The sequence below is a fragment of the Eleutherodactylus coqui genome, chromosome 1 (genome assembly GCF_035609145.1).
Source record: "Eleutherodactylus coqui strain aEleCoq1 chromosome 1, aEleCoq1.hap1, whole genome shotgun sequence".
NCBI lineage: Eukaryota > Metazoa > Chordata > Amphibia > Anura > Eleutherodactylidae > Eleutherodactylus > Eleutherodactylus coqui.
This window is the reverse complement of record NC_089837.1, coordinates 59,398,682-59,413,658: the sequence shown is the minus strand read 5'-3', so window position 1 is coordinate 59,413,658 and position 14,977 is coordinate 59,398,682. Positions and strand designations below refer to the sequence as shown.

Here is a 14,977-nt window from a genome sequence, read left to right as displayed (position 1 = left end):
TTGACTGCAATGGAAGCCGTCAGTGCGTACAGCCCGTCCTCACCCGCAGAAAATAGAGCATGCTGCGGGTGAGGACGGGAGAAATCGCGGTGCGTAATTCCGCGGTGGAATTACGCATCGTGAGCATTGTGCTATTAGGTTCAATAGAACCTAATAGCTGCGGGCAACGCAGCGGATTTTCGCCGCGAAGTACGCGGCGGAAATCCGTTCGTGGGAAGGAGGCCTTAATGTAATCATTCCGACATGTAAATATGTGTCCGGCCAATATGGCCGCATGCACAGGCGGGCGAGGGTTAATGTGCCTGGCAAGAGTCTGATTGTTCCTTCATTCAGCATTCCCTGCCTACAAATCCAGCCCCTGCCAGTCCCTTCCCAGCAGCAGCACTATTGGCTGCAGAGCAGACAGCCCCTTCCACCATATCCAGAGCACACAGGCAGAGAGCCATACACACACAGGAAGCCCAGACCTGTCCACAGCTCACAGCACAGCCATGGGAGTGGAGATAGAGACCATCACTCCAGGAGACGGTACACCTGCATGATACCCCTCTCTATAGCCGTGCATTAGATTGTAAGCTCTTATGGCCAGCAGGGCCTTTGTCCTTTCATCGGTGCTTCCTTTGTTGATCCCGTTAGTCATTTTTCATGTAGTGGAGCTGAATTTGTCATTGAACTGTTTCTTTTGTGTAGCGGAACATCTTTACGTAAACCACAGACAACGTGTCATGACATAACGGGTAGTGGCAGATGGCGAGTTTGGACTTGCCAATATATGTATGCTGCTTCCAGGGATTCAGAATATGTTGGAGGTCTAAAAACATAGGATAATATTATTTAAGCGTAGCGAGTGGCTACCACAAAGCACCCGCAGAGAGTTACATATTGATACATTTCTGATACTATTATTGTCCATTTAAGGTATTTTTTTACAATTCTTCATTCATAAAAATGTAACCTGAACGCAACATTTTGCTACGCAGAACTTGGCATATGACTTGCAGATGTAGCATTTCTTAACATGACTGGCACATCATACTAAATGGTTGGTAAATTATCATAATCCGTAAAAAATGTCAAGTTTACGTTTGCTACATCTGTACCTCAATCTGATATCCTAATGTGCGCTTTTAGAGAAATACCCACTAAATTATTCCAACAGATGATAAATTCAGCCCCCCTCATCAGATCGCTCAGTAGGTTTATCTGCAGTCTTATGCAGAATTGCAAATCCTATATTGTGATGTCTTCATAAAAGCTACCAAAGAACCAACTCAGCTCTGCTACATCCATACTTATATATTTTCTTTTGATTCATTCACAGACTAGCTGCTGTGTATAGAAGGTTTCGGACTATTCATTCACATGCACTACATTACCTACACCTCTCTGTAATACATAGTACCTCGGCATTTTCTATATCTGTCTTCAAGGCATGAACTAAACAATTCGCCAAATTACCGATGGGAAAGTTTATTTTCTGAGTTTCTCTTAGTCCTAACCTGCTGTTCACACCCAATGGTTGACAAAACTGATTAGCGAATCTATACGGGGGTTCACATGAGGTAAATTTGGTTGCGGAAATTTCTATGACTACTCCGTCCGTGTGAATGGCGTCTGCAGAAATCCATGTGCTTGCTGCAGAAACAACCTCATTCAGATGAATGAAATCTGGGATGCAGAAATTTCTGCAGCGTGTGACTATTCCATAAGGGCGGTCACTCACGGGTGTATACGCTTTTGAGCGCTATAAATTTGTGGGGTTTTTTGTGCGCGTATCTGCATATTTTGCTGTAGTTTTTGCGCACCCAGGGCATGTTCATTAGTGCGCGGCACATGAACACGCCCTGATTTTAATCCAGGTAATCCAAGTTCCACATTACGTGTGCATTTGTGCACCTCCAATAGACCTTTATGGAGCAGGTTCTATTTTTTTGCGCACGTGAGAAATGTGCACGCAAAATTGCTCAAATGAGAATGAACCCATTGAAATCAATGGCTTCTATTCTCTGCACGCAAATACGCCCGTGTTTAGCCACCCCTAAATCTAGTTAATTGGATTGATGTGCTGCACACATTTACAGTACATTTATTGACTTGGCTATAGACATTGTATAAATGTAGCAGAGCTGAGGTTGTTATTTGCTACATCCCTTTGTGATATGATGTGCTTTTCATATAGGACTTCGGCATTGTAATAGGCAGTTATCACAATTCACATTAATGCAGCCGTTCACCTCTGCTACATCTCTCTAGTTCTCTGTACATGTTCTGCATGCGTTCTCCCTTACATCCCAATTGACCATTTGTAGTCCTACTTCATTCCCTCATCTGTATGCTCAGCATCATCTCGGCAATTCCTCGCTACACCTTTGTGTTTCCTCGCCATTGCGCTCTCCCGTGTGCATGTGATCATTGAATACTCGCATGAACATATGCGGAATATTGCTGCTCAGCTATTTCTTGAGCAAACATATCATCTTATCTTAGGACGCATTGTCTTATGTAATTTTCCAGATGGAGAGGAAGTGTGCGTGTCTGAGAATTCATTGCATGTTGGTAATTGGACAATTTGGGTAGATTTGTGGTTGCAGAACTACTAGTCCAAGCACGATGCTCTGGATAGTCCTGCATTGGACATAGACCTATGTTATTAGTCCCTTAATCTAAGTTCTTAACCCCAAGCTGTGGTATGTGTAGCCAAGGAGGGTACTTACAACTTGCCCAACCTGTACAGCATGGTGTAGGATCATAGTCATGGGGGTACTTTGATGTAATTTCTTAGACTAGAGGGTCATTGAGAAGTAGTGTCCTGAACCTTCAGCTAACCACTGACACTAGTGAAGCCTTCACTCCCTATATAGAACTTCAAAGAATGTAGAAATAACCTGTTAATTTCACCTACTGAACCACCAATAGAACCGTAGAACTTCTTGTTGATCAAAGATTCCCAAAGCTTAGTATCTTCAACACCCTAACCAGCTCTGAAGGGGTTCAGATACTTTTCAGAGTGCCTGGAACCCTTGACTTGGGTTATTGAAGCTAAAGGAGAGCTCATCTAACCAGTCTTTATCATGTGATGGATTTGGAGTACTTATGGAGGGAGGTGAACTAAGTGGCCATCAAACTAGTGCTATTCATTTCAGAAACCATTTTAGCCATTGGAACCATTTTAGCCAGAGGTCCACCTAAAATTGTCATGTTATGTGCTACATATAGAGATCTTAGAATATTGGATTTGTGCGACTTTGTGAGCTGGGACTCGTTTATTTCTAAAGATTAGAAGCCATGGATCTCTATTCAGCCTCTCCCCAACCCCTATGGCTTTCCCTGAGGGATCTCCGTCATTGATATTCTATTACTTAACATAGAAATCGAGGAGAGTTCCAGTTCATCGACCCTTCTTTGTAACATCTATATGGCTTTTCAGAGGAGGATTTGGGGTTCCATTCCCCTTTAAATAGACTTTGGGCATACAGTACCTGAATTAAAGGGTTCCTTTCTCCACTTTGGACAATGCCTACTTGTTATATAGGTCCACTAACAAAAAGCTTATCTTAAAGTATCCCCCTGCTGGTACCTCCAGTTATCAGATGTAATTGGTGGGTCAACCTAGCAGTAACTGTTTCATTTCTCTGAAGCACCTCCCCAGGAAAATTTTAGCATTACACAGTGCTCATTCAAGCCAATGAGTGACCTGTTTAATCCAGGATAGAATGGGTCCTCCAGAGCAAGAGATGCTCTTTGTAACTTCAGTCTGGTCAAGACATTAGGATTCTAAATTAACTCTCTATTAACTCAGAAATCTCTAATAGAGCATATAAAAATAGGTTTTCTAAACTAGACAACCCCTCTGAAGAGCAAGCAAAACTGTAGAAAAGCATAAAAAGGACAATAAATTGCAGACTTTACCCATTTTATTGGTATTGGGTGATTTTCTCTAGTAGGACATTGTGCCGGGTTTGTTGGTGTGGGCTGTAGCTATGGGAAATAACACGACTCAGTCTGCGAGTGTCCTCTGTACATATGACATTCACACTATGCTTCGGGTGTAACTGAAGCTGGAGACTAGGGAGGCTCTTCAGAAAAGGTCAGGCGTAGGATGTTTCTATGTTTAAACCCTTTACTCTAGCACCAGATGGGTTAACCTTTTACTCCAAAACCAGATGGCACATAGACCCGGGTATACTGTACATGGGTGATATTGTACATGACGAGCAGGTGGTTCTGAAATCCAATGATGCCACGACAATTATTTCTACACTGATTGCTCCATATGATGGAGAACATGCAAGATGGTATGCGCATTGTCCTACGTAGTCGGATGTATGTGACTACATGCGTCAATTGAAAGCAAAATTTGTGTAAGGATGCAGTAGGTGGCACAATATTAGTGTCCAGTTGTACTGATTACAGTGTGCTTCATAATGTCAGGGTAGTGGCTGGAGGGATAGTGGAGCATATGGCCTGGGTGCTATCAAGGGCATCAACAAGACTCTGTTCCTTGGATAGGGTGTTTAGGTACAGTAACTGAATCTTTGTCCCAAGTGAAGGAAAGCCTACCTAGGCTCCTGTTTAGAAAGAACTATAGTATACTGTATATTTCTATGTGGGTGGTTTGCTGGGCATTTGAGAGCATTTGGCTGGTTCCTGGGGTCCTCCTGAGGTCTTCCAGGATGGCTGCAGTGCTCCTCTGACTACCTACTGCACACAGAGCACTGTAGTGTATTGGCACTTAATACATGCAGTTTCAGTCTGCAGAGACATCTACATACATATGTGACTGATATTTTGGCTTTGGGCTTTTATGTTGCGAAGTATCATCCACAACTGTTGTCCTTTTTGTAGGTTTTTAAGTATTAAAGTGCAATATAACTTTGCAGGCAAAGCACGATATAAGGTTGTCGGTGGAGTTTTTGTCACATAGGTCATTACTCTTCAACGTTTTTTTCTCCTATATCTTCATTTCAGAGTTGCCATTAATAGAAAATGTCTTGTCCTGTGTGTTAATGATACATTCTCTGGCTGTAAGGGTCATAGATTCTTCTCTGCCTGGGGTGACGGTTGGGGTGGAGGTCTCCTCTCTGCAATGCTAATGAGCTTGGTGCTAAATGCACCATTCACCATTACCTAGCAACAGTCAACACGTAGAAGAGCTGACTGAGGAATACGTTATCTGATAAATGTATGAACTTGGTGTTTGTGGAATTGAGATTCTGCCGTAGGTTCTACAAACCACTGACTATCCTAGAGGGAAACACTAAAGAATGGTGTTCATGAGAAATTGTGAAGAAAGGGAACAGAAAAATGAACAAATACTTTTCTGAGTACCACATGCTTTTTCCCTTACGTTTCCATCCCCTGTACGACACGAACAATGAAGATAAATTCTAGATGCAGGACCAGTCCCCAATTCAGGATACTTATCTACAAAGTGTGTCTTTCGTTCTGGAGGGTCTATCATGTTTCCCCTGTGGTGGTGCTACAAGGAAATTGAATACTGCTAAGTTCCCTATAAGTTTAATGCTGATGCATGGGAGTCTTTTTATGATCCACTTATTTTCAAGGGTCTTTTGTAATAAGTATGGTTGTATTTAAAGCCAGAGAACCCCATGAACATTGTTATCATAAATAAAAATGTTATAGATAGAGATGCCACTGGCTTTAGGTGTATGAGAAATGGGCCTACTATTGACTAGAGATGAGCGAACGTACTCGGTAAGGGCGATTTCGCAATCGAGCACCGCGATTTTCGAGTACTTCACTACTCAGGTGAAAAGTACTCTGGTGCGCTGTGGGTGAGCGGGGGGTTTCAGCGGGGAGTGGGGGGGAGAGGGAGAGAGAGAGGGCTCCCCCCTGTTCCCCGCTGCTACCCCCACTCCCCTCTGCAACCCCCCGCCCCACAGCACACCCGAGTACTTTTCACCCGAGTAGTGAAGTACTCGAAAATCGTGGTGCTCGATTGCGAAATCGCCCTTACCGAGTACGTTCGCTCATCTCTACTATTGACTGATAACTTGGTCAAAACTGAGAATTTCAATTTTGGATCAAGTTCCATAAGTAGTTGATGCTTGGAAATCAGTGATCTACCTGATCAACTAGGAACCTCATGGCAGTTCCTCTCTACATGATCAATTAGGACCTTCTACGGGGTTCTATCTACCAGATCAGCTATGAACCTCATGTGAGGTCCTATCTGCATTATCAGATCTATCAGACCAGCTAGAGGCTTTATTTGCTAGCATTGTCTACACCAGTGGTTCTCAACATAGGTGTTATTGCCCCTTGGGGAGTGTTTTTACTTCTCAAGGGGGCGATGGAAAGAAAAGGGGCAGCAGGGGGGAATTGGAATATAAAGGGGGTGGCAGGGGGGCAATTTGTGTTTGGATTTTTTTTTTCATCTAGTAACTACATTTCTTTTAAAAAGTACTAGTGATACCTCGGTTTTCATCAATAATTCGTCCAAAAACAATCGGTGAAAACCAAGGCTATTATTTCCATATGAATCACTTACATATAATGGGAGTTGTGTGCAGCCTGCGTGCCTCCATTATATAATGTATGACTTTTATAACTCCATGAGTCCACTACAGATCAATCACACTTCATAACACTGGATAAGCTACAGCACAACCTAACTCATTGTATTCCATAATGTCGCTGATTGGCTGGAACCGCTTCAAATTTTCACTTGCATGGGTCTCTGGGAGTTTTAGTGGACGCCAAGTGTCTTTTCAGAACACTGATATAAACTGCAACTCCCAGAGACTCACAGAATTGAAAGTTAATTCATTATATGATAGAGCGACATAAGCAGTGTATTCTTGAAGAATACTTTATAAAAATAGCTGAGCAGAAGAAATGTCAATATTTAAATGAATACTTGAAATACGAATTCATCCTACAAATGGACAGCTTCCCTTGTGCCTTGTTTGTGAAAAGCCATTTTTGAATGAAGTTATGATGTCTTTAAAAATGAGCGATCACCTTGCAAAAATGCATTCAGACAAAGTGGGTAAGCCTATTTCATTTTTCCAATGTTTAAAGTCAAAGTTTGAGAAACGCAGCACTGTAGGCAAGCTATTTGTCTGCTCTGAATGCTGACAAAGGCCTCCTTGCTTCCTCTAAAGTCTCTTTATTAATAGCACAATGTGGCAAATCACATAGTTGGGGAAACACTTGTGTTACCCACAGTTAAAGAGATTGTCAGTACTATGCTTTGGCCTGACACGTGTGCCATGGTGAAATCGATTCCTTTGAATAATGACACCCTTTTTCAAGAAGAATTGATGAGATGGCTGCTGATGTGGAAGAAACTCTTTTGGATGTGTTAAAGAACACAGAATTTGGAATGCAAATTGACGAGTCAACAGTTAGAGACAATGAAGAATTACTGCTAGCTTACATGAGATGGCTGTCAAGAGGAAAGTGTTCACATCGCTTCTACGAACTTTTTGATACAGTAGTTGAGTTTCTTCGGCCGATTGACCCAAGCCCTTGTGATGCAATTGAACTACAATGTCTTGACATTGCCTATTTTGTAGACATATTTGACAAACTCAACGAGGTCAACACAAAGCTGCAAGGTATAATCTCTTCCTTCATTGACAAACTGGACCTTCATACCAATAACCTGAGTCAACGTTTGCTCTGTCAGTTTCCGAGTCTTCAAGAAATTGCACGTGAAGACTGAGACAAACTTCAAGATGCAGACTTAAAAGTTTTTTGCTCACACCACAAAGAAGACATGAAAACTAGGTTTCAAGATCTATGTACCCTTGAAATACCAATGTGGGTACTCAATCCATTTTCAGCAGAATTTCATCCCAGATTACAAGAGCGGTCGATGGACTTGAAATACAATAGCGAAGCCCAAGCACTTTTCCAACAATGAGGCTATGAATGTTTTTGGGTCAAAGTGAAGAATTCCTATCCTGTGGCAGGAACACATTGCTTGTGTTAGCTTCAGCGTGGTTCAACAGCTCCAGAAAAAAGAGAAACAAACTTCAGATATGTGTAAGGGGCGATTTAAGACTGCGGTTGATGAAGTTAGAAAAATTTATCTCGAAATTGGCGTTGGCTCATCAAGACCAAAGCAGCCATTAATAACACAGATTGATTGTGGCAAACATTATTAGTCGAATTTCATAGTTCTTGCATTTTAAGGGCTTGGTCAGACGAGTATTGTTTTTTTTGCGCACCCATTCAATGAATGGCGGAGCGATGCCTGTAATTGGCTAAGCGCTCAGCCAATCAGACCTGCAGTTTCTGGAGGCAGGGATTTTTAAATCCCCGGCAATCAGAAAGTGCTTCAGAGCAGTCCCGGCATGAAAGAGAGAAGACACGCCGAAGACCTGACAGCGGTGTAAGGTAATGCATATATTTTTTTTTACACCAGCTAGGGATGATTTTCAGGGAAGGGCTTATATTTCAATGGGGTCGGCTGCAGTAGTGCCGGCCCCATTGAAAGCAATGGGAGAAGATTGCGATCCTCTGCCACAGCTGTGGCAGGGCTTACCTTCATTCCCACAGGGGGGCCCTTGTCACTGAACCTTGTGACAGTGTTCAGTGATGAGAGGACTCCCTGCTGGGATATTTTATGCATAGCACGGGCCTTGCTACTGCATGGATAGCATATCTTTTGTAGGTGCGAGTATTTTGAGCCTGTAAAAGACCGACAAGTGAACACTACATAGGGAACCAATGGTTCTATAAGAGACACTTTTTTTGCGCTCATAGGCGCACGCAAAAAAACCCACTCTTCTGACTTCGCCCCACTTATTCTTCTGACGATTAAGGTGTATCTTGCAATGGAAGTGTAATATGAGATGAAGTGGTTAACCCCAGCCATTATATCACTGCTTGCTGGTTTTCAATGGTGATGATTGCAAACATAAAAGATTCTAAGGTCAGGTTTTCCATTGTACATGGCAATTTCCATGAATACTGTTTACAGGTGTATGGGATAAAATACCATTATAGATAAATGGGCACTTATCTGAAATCTGTAGCATAAACCCATTACATACATTCTATATGGAATCATTCCAAGTATTCTACTTATAAACTCTTCGCAATGCAGTAACATAGTTACTAAAACATGCATGCTCTTAATTTGCATTAATTTTTTCTATTTTTTTTTTGTATTTATAGGAAGGACTTTCCCCAAGAAGGGTCAGACATGTGTTGTCCACTACACAGGTAAGACACTCTGTGGTTCATCACCTGTGTTCAAGTAAGACATCCTCTGACTCATATATTTGATTAATATATATTGGGTGGGAAGAATTCTTGAGTATGTAGAGGAGGTTTCTTAAAATCTTATCCACACACCGGGTATTGTTATCTGTTGTTGAAATCCACAGGTAAAATCCTATGCATGTGCGTTCCTTTAGACGTAACATTACCATGCAACCATGGGTTCTTGGGTGCCAATCTGACTATGGGACATCTGTGTAGAGTTTATATGTTTTCTTCATGTATAGAGGAGTTTCCTCATGGTTATTCAGTTTGTGCTAACACTCCAAAAACATTTTGGTAGGGTAGTTGGACCCATTAATTTTCATTGATTGGGCAAGAAGGTGTTAAAAAAATGTTACCGGTAATTTTAGCTCTTGAGAAATTCTTGAAGGAGCAGGTTATAGAGGGAGATCATTAATAGTTGGAGAAGAAGCACAAGGGTGTAGATGGACATTTTCTGTGCCCAAGGACTGCAAACCTTTGCCGTAGATGACCTATACATGTTGTACAATGTATAGGGATTGATGAGGCAGTAATCTACATTCCGTATACATTTGGTTTTTGCATCAGGGACACTTGAGAGTGGTCACTGTCATGTACAGTGTGTGTAGGGCCTGCTCAGCTTGCAAGCACCAGATCATATTCCTAGGGTGTTCCTGAGCGATGGTGTAAGTGCCTGGCTCAGCATTATCTCACTGTAATAAAAGCCACCTGGAGGTTCCCAGCTATGTGCAGCTCTCCCGGCCAGCGCCAGGCCTTCGTTTTTGATCGTAGTCAGCTTTCCGGGCAATGCTTTGCATTTCAAGAAGTGCTAATTTATCCATAGTGATGATTCCCTTGTAAATCGCTTATATTGTGTCCAACGGCTCATGCTTAAACTTTTTAAAACAGGTCAATTAGACATATTTCATTGGCCAACACATTTTTAAGGGGTTTACTGAAACTGTGGAAAAAAAGTTTTGAGCTAACAAGAAAAGAATAAAAATAATACTCTCTTATTAAATGGCTCTCTGGATCTAGCGTAGCCACCCTGGTCCCATCCAATCTGGTTGTGGAAGATGCTGCAGCAATCACATACCATTCATGGTAGTATCACCGATGTAGCTAGTGATTGTCTACATGACCACTGCAGCAACTTTCAGGTCTGGAGCAGCGGGAACCAGGGAGCCTGTGCTGCACCAGGAGGGCCATTTAAAAGGTGAGTAGTGTTGTGTTTTGTTTTTTTTCACAAACTGCGCCACTTATGTCCATAGGCTATCTGGTGTGAAAGCTCAAGCTCATTCAAGTTAATTGAAATGTGCTGCAATGCCAGACACAGCCCATGGACAAGGGTGGTGCTATATCTGTAAAAATAACATTTTTTCTAATCCTGGATCTCTGGACAGACTACCAATATGTTAATCCCTGTGGCCTGGCACATGTCCCAAATTCAGTTTGTGACATCTTTAAAATGACTTCTTTTTCCATGTTGTTTGGACCCCAAAAGGAATTTTTTACCTGATCATTAAAACATACAGCAATGTAGAAAACCACTAGCCCAGCTGGAACGTTATCATAGAGATCAATGTTTTCTGGACTAGTAGTTGTAGAATAAAGCCCAGGTGGACAAATTACTGTATTTTATCATTCATTTGAGGTGCCCATAAACCTTCAACAGCTATTGACTGAATGCTCATCTAGCAGATAGCTACTTCTCCCGTATTCCCCGTACACGTGATCACTCAATGTTTTCAGTAGGAGCTGTAGAAAGATCTCAGGGGGGACAGAAGGATTGGGCATTGAATTCAATATGCCCAACCTTTCCTTACCCCCAACATCATCTTGCAGGGGAAGTTGTCCAGTTCCGCCAAAATCAGTAGGTTTGGACAGATGTAGTCTAATGTATTTGGCAGCCTTTAGACCAGGGGTGTCCAACCTTTTGGCATCTCTGGGCAACACTGGAAGAAGAGGAATTGCCTTTGGCCGCACATTAAATACACAAACACTAATGATGCAGGGCATTATCCTGCAAACAACCCCCATCCTCTTCCACAGTCCTCCAAATAATCCTCCTTCGTTCTCAACAGTCCTCCTAACAACACCCATCATGCACCAAATAACCCCCACTGCCACCAGGCAATATAGACTCCAGACTGGACCGCATGCAAGCCTGGACACAGCCACTTGACCAGGCTCACATGCCTTCATGGCCACGGACCTGTTTCTGACACCAGGGAAGGGAAATAAAGCATCTGGCCATGATGAGACCACTCGTCCTCACCTTAACACCTGATAAGGGTGGTCAGGACTCTAGAGGACAGGGGGGAGAATTGCCACCACCCGCTAGATTGGGAGTGACTGAGTCAGATAGTCATAGAGCTGCAAGTCCCGCCAAGTGCCTCATTATCTGTATGAGCCTATTTATGAGCAGAAGCTCACAGCCCGCCACCGCCAGGTACCATCCATGGCCTTACTTCCTACAAATTCAACCTGCATGAGTCTCCCTCCCCTTTGTATTCATAGCCATCCTGAGTTGCATATGGGTCGTGGGTTGGACACCCCTGCTTTACCATTTCAGAGGCCAGTTTAGGAGCCAGACCTCAAGGCATTAGCAGCAAAGGTAGAGTTAACTACTTGTCATGTGATTGATTGAAAGCTACTTATGACTAGTAGAGTGGGACTCCTCTTATCCCAAAACTCCTGCATAAGTGATTTGTATGGCCACCTTTAGATTATCAGGGTCCACTTCTCCTACAGAACAATCCATGAAATGAAGAAGTGGCACTGGGGTTGTCCCGAGGACCTGTACACTCTCCTATGTGTACTTCATATAGTAAAATGGTATTTTGAGTAGTATACCTTATGAACAGTAAATCTGCTTGTGATTTTGATCCTAATTTCCTCATGCGATGTTCGTCACATAATTCCAAACTATTATTGAAGCTTTTCTAAAAGCTGTGGATGTCTGCACATTGAGTATTACCGGAGCCTTGGTACTTATCCATTTCGTACACTGCAGGGGTTTCATATGTCTGCAGATAGGAATTCACAGGTCATAGTCAAGTGTCTGGATGCCGCATTCACTCACACACCCTTTGGCCAGAAATGTTGTTAAGTAAGCAGTGCTGCCTGTCTGTAAGTGCATCTTCAATGTAAAATACTATATGCAGAAACAAAATCCAGTTATGGTAAGAAGGGCGGGTGCCAGGTGTATGTTGGCCCTTTGGCAAAAGCTAGAGTGGCCCCTGTCTACCCAAGCATTGGACCAAAATTGCCTAGATCTCCAAGTCTAAGGTGGCCCCTTTCTTTGCTTGGGTAAGAGGTCCTTGGAAGGGGTTCAAAAGTCAGCATCAGATTCCTCCAACAATTGGCAGCCCCAAATGACTGAAGAACAGTCTGTCACAGGGTTGGCAAGCCATTGAGTGAGGCGGTAATGAAACACATTCTGATGGTTTTGGTACTGTGATATGCCTGTGTGATACTCTTCTTTATACCTAATGCTCACACATGTGATTTGTATATCCCCTTCACCTGGCAGCACAGGATTGATGGGGGGAGAGGGTCCCAATACTTTTGACTTATCATCTGCCCTCAGGATAGGTGATAAAAATCTGATCAGTGAGGGTCTCACTACTGGGACCACCACTGATTCTAAGGATGAAACTCCTGTGTCCCCCACTCCTCCTCACTGCATCCTAAGCAGTGAAGAGTAGCTTGAATGGAGCTTCATTCAACTATATGGGACTGTCAGAGATAGCCGAGCTTGTACTTTGCTATCTCCAGCAGTCACCTTAAAATGAATGGAGCCACAGCGCATATGCTCACCTGCCCTGCGGGGGTGCAGTTGGTTAGAAAAGGGGACATGGGACCCTGTTCTCAGGATTGTTGGGGTCTCAGAGGTGATCACCTATCCTATGGATCTTTATTAAGGGGTGCATGTCTGAAAGTAAGGTCTTGATTTGTGCCTATTTTTGCCTTTTTCTGGCTTTAAACTTGCACACTAATCTTTATTTGGATGGATTATTTTCTGCTATGAAATGACCTTGTAGATGAACATTCTTGTCAATGACCCAAAGATTTGAATCGTAAGAGGATCTCCCATGTCACCTTGTCTATAATTTCAGTCCCGATTCCCTTGAGATTGTCCAGATTTAGAAAAGAGGTTCTGCTTTTTTCTTTTCTATAAACAGCCCCACTTAACTATGGGCTGTGTCTGGTATTCTATTTCATCCTTCTTCACTTCAATGAGGATGAGCTGTAATACCAGACAAGCCCATGGACTTGATGAAAAAGAGCTTGGAAACCACTTTTAAAACAATGACAGTAGATTGTGATAAATACTCGCATGTCTGACTGTTCGTAAGGGTTGGGTTTCTTAATGGTCTTCTAAGGTTCCTTCCAAATCCATTAACTTTACAATGACTGTAATATGTCATAAAATATTGATAACAAAGTTTTATGTGCACATGGACAATGAGCATAAATTGTTCTTCGTACAGATGGTGGTTTGCACGGGAATTGGCAAGAGATTTTACATTCAATCACAGGATGCTGTGGGATGTAATTGGGCGGGCGTTATGGATTTGTTTGTTAGAAATGCAGTTCAATCAATTCTGATGAAGGGGTTCTCTGTCCAAGAAGGAAAGCAATTTGGCCAGACACAACCGGAGGTCTACAATTAATCTTCAATGTAAAGAATTTTCTAGTTTCTGACCAACCACATAAAAAAATATTTTTTTTCTTATTTTTGTTTAAAAAAATGTTGTCAAGTTTACAAAACCCATTTCATACATCCTGTTATGAATTCGGAGTTAATAGAGAGGGGGTCCTCCCCGGATCCTCATCTCTTGGCCGGAGTGGAGACTAGCTACAAAGATTGTCTCTTGTTCTGAAGAACCTGAGAACCTGTCCTGTTCAGCATTCCACACATAACCTATTAATATGAATGGACACTGTAGAATGTTTTTTTCCCCTATGGTGGGAATTATGAGGCGTTAATAGTTTATTTTTGTCAAAAGCAAAATGCCAAGTGAGTAAACAAAAGAGATCTAAATCAAATCAATATTCAGTGTGACCACCCTTTACCGTCAAAACTGCATCGATTCTTCTAAGCACACTTGCACAAAGTCAAGGATTTTTCAGAATTATTGTCAAGTGTATGATTAACCAATTATACCAAATAGGTAATAATCATTTGCATGTGTGGGTTGAAACACAGTGATTAACTCAACCAGAAAAAGGCTGTGTAGGAGGCTTAAAAGTGGATGAGGAACGCAAAAAGTCTGCTACAGAAGTGAGGTTGTGAAGGACAGTTTCATGTCACAGGTCATACACCATAGCAAGACTAAGCACAGCAATGAGACACAAGGTACTTCTACTGTATCAGCAAAGTCTCTGCCAGGGAAAGATTTCAAAGCAGACCGGAGTTTCAAGATGTGCTGTTCAAGATCTTTTGATGAAGCACAAAGAAGCAGGCAACATTGAGGACTGTAGATGCAGTGGTTGTCCATGGAAACTTAGTGCAGCAGATGAAGACCCCATCATGCTTACTTCTAGAGATGAGCGAGCATGCTCGTTCGAGCAGTAGCATACTTGAAGGTGCTTGTTACTCAAGCGAGCACCACGTGGTGCTCGAGGAAATTTCCTCCTCTCCTCCCCACATGTTTAGCCATTTTCTTTAGCCAATAAACATGCAGAGAAGGCTTTGGCACCTCCTGCTGTGACGTGCCAACCCTGTGCACGTCAATAGCAATGACTCGCT

General features: G+C 42.5%; 1 protein-coding gene across 1 annotated transcript in view; it reads left to right on the top strand.

The window, feature by feature from the left end:
• Positions 1-378: 378 nt before the first annotated feature.
• The window catches only part of FKBP1B (FKBP prolyl isomerase 1B), a 55,440-nt gene continuing 40,841 nt past the window's right edge, over positions 379-14,977 (top strand). The window contains exons 1-2 of the mRNA XM_066596675.1: positions 379-528; positions 9,151-9,198. Coding sequence (XP_066452772.1) covers positions 492-528; positions 9,151-9,198 — 85 coding nt within the window. The 5' untranslated portion in view covers positions 379-491. The remainder of the gene's footprint in view (positions 529-9,150; positions 9,199-14,977) is intronic.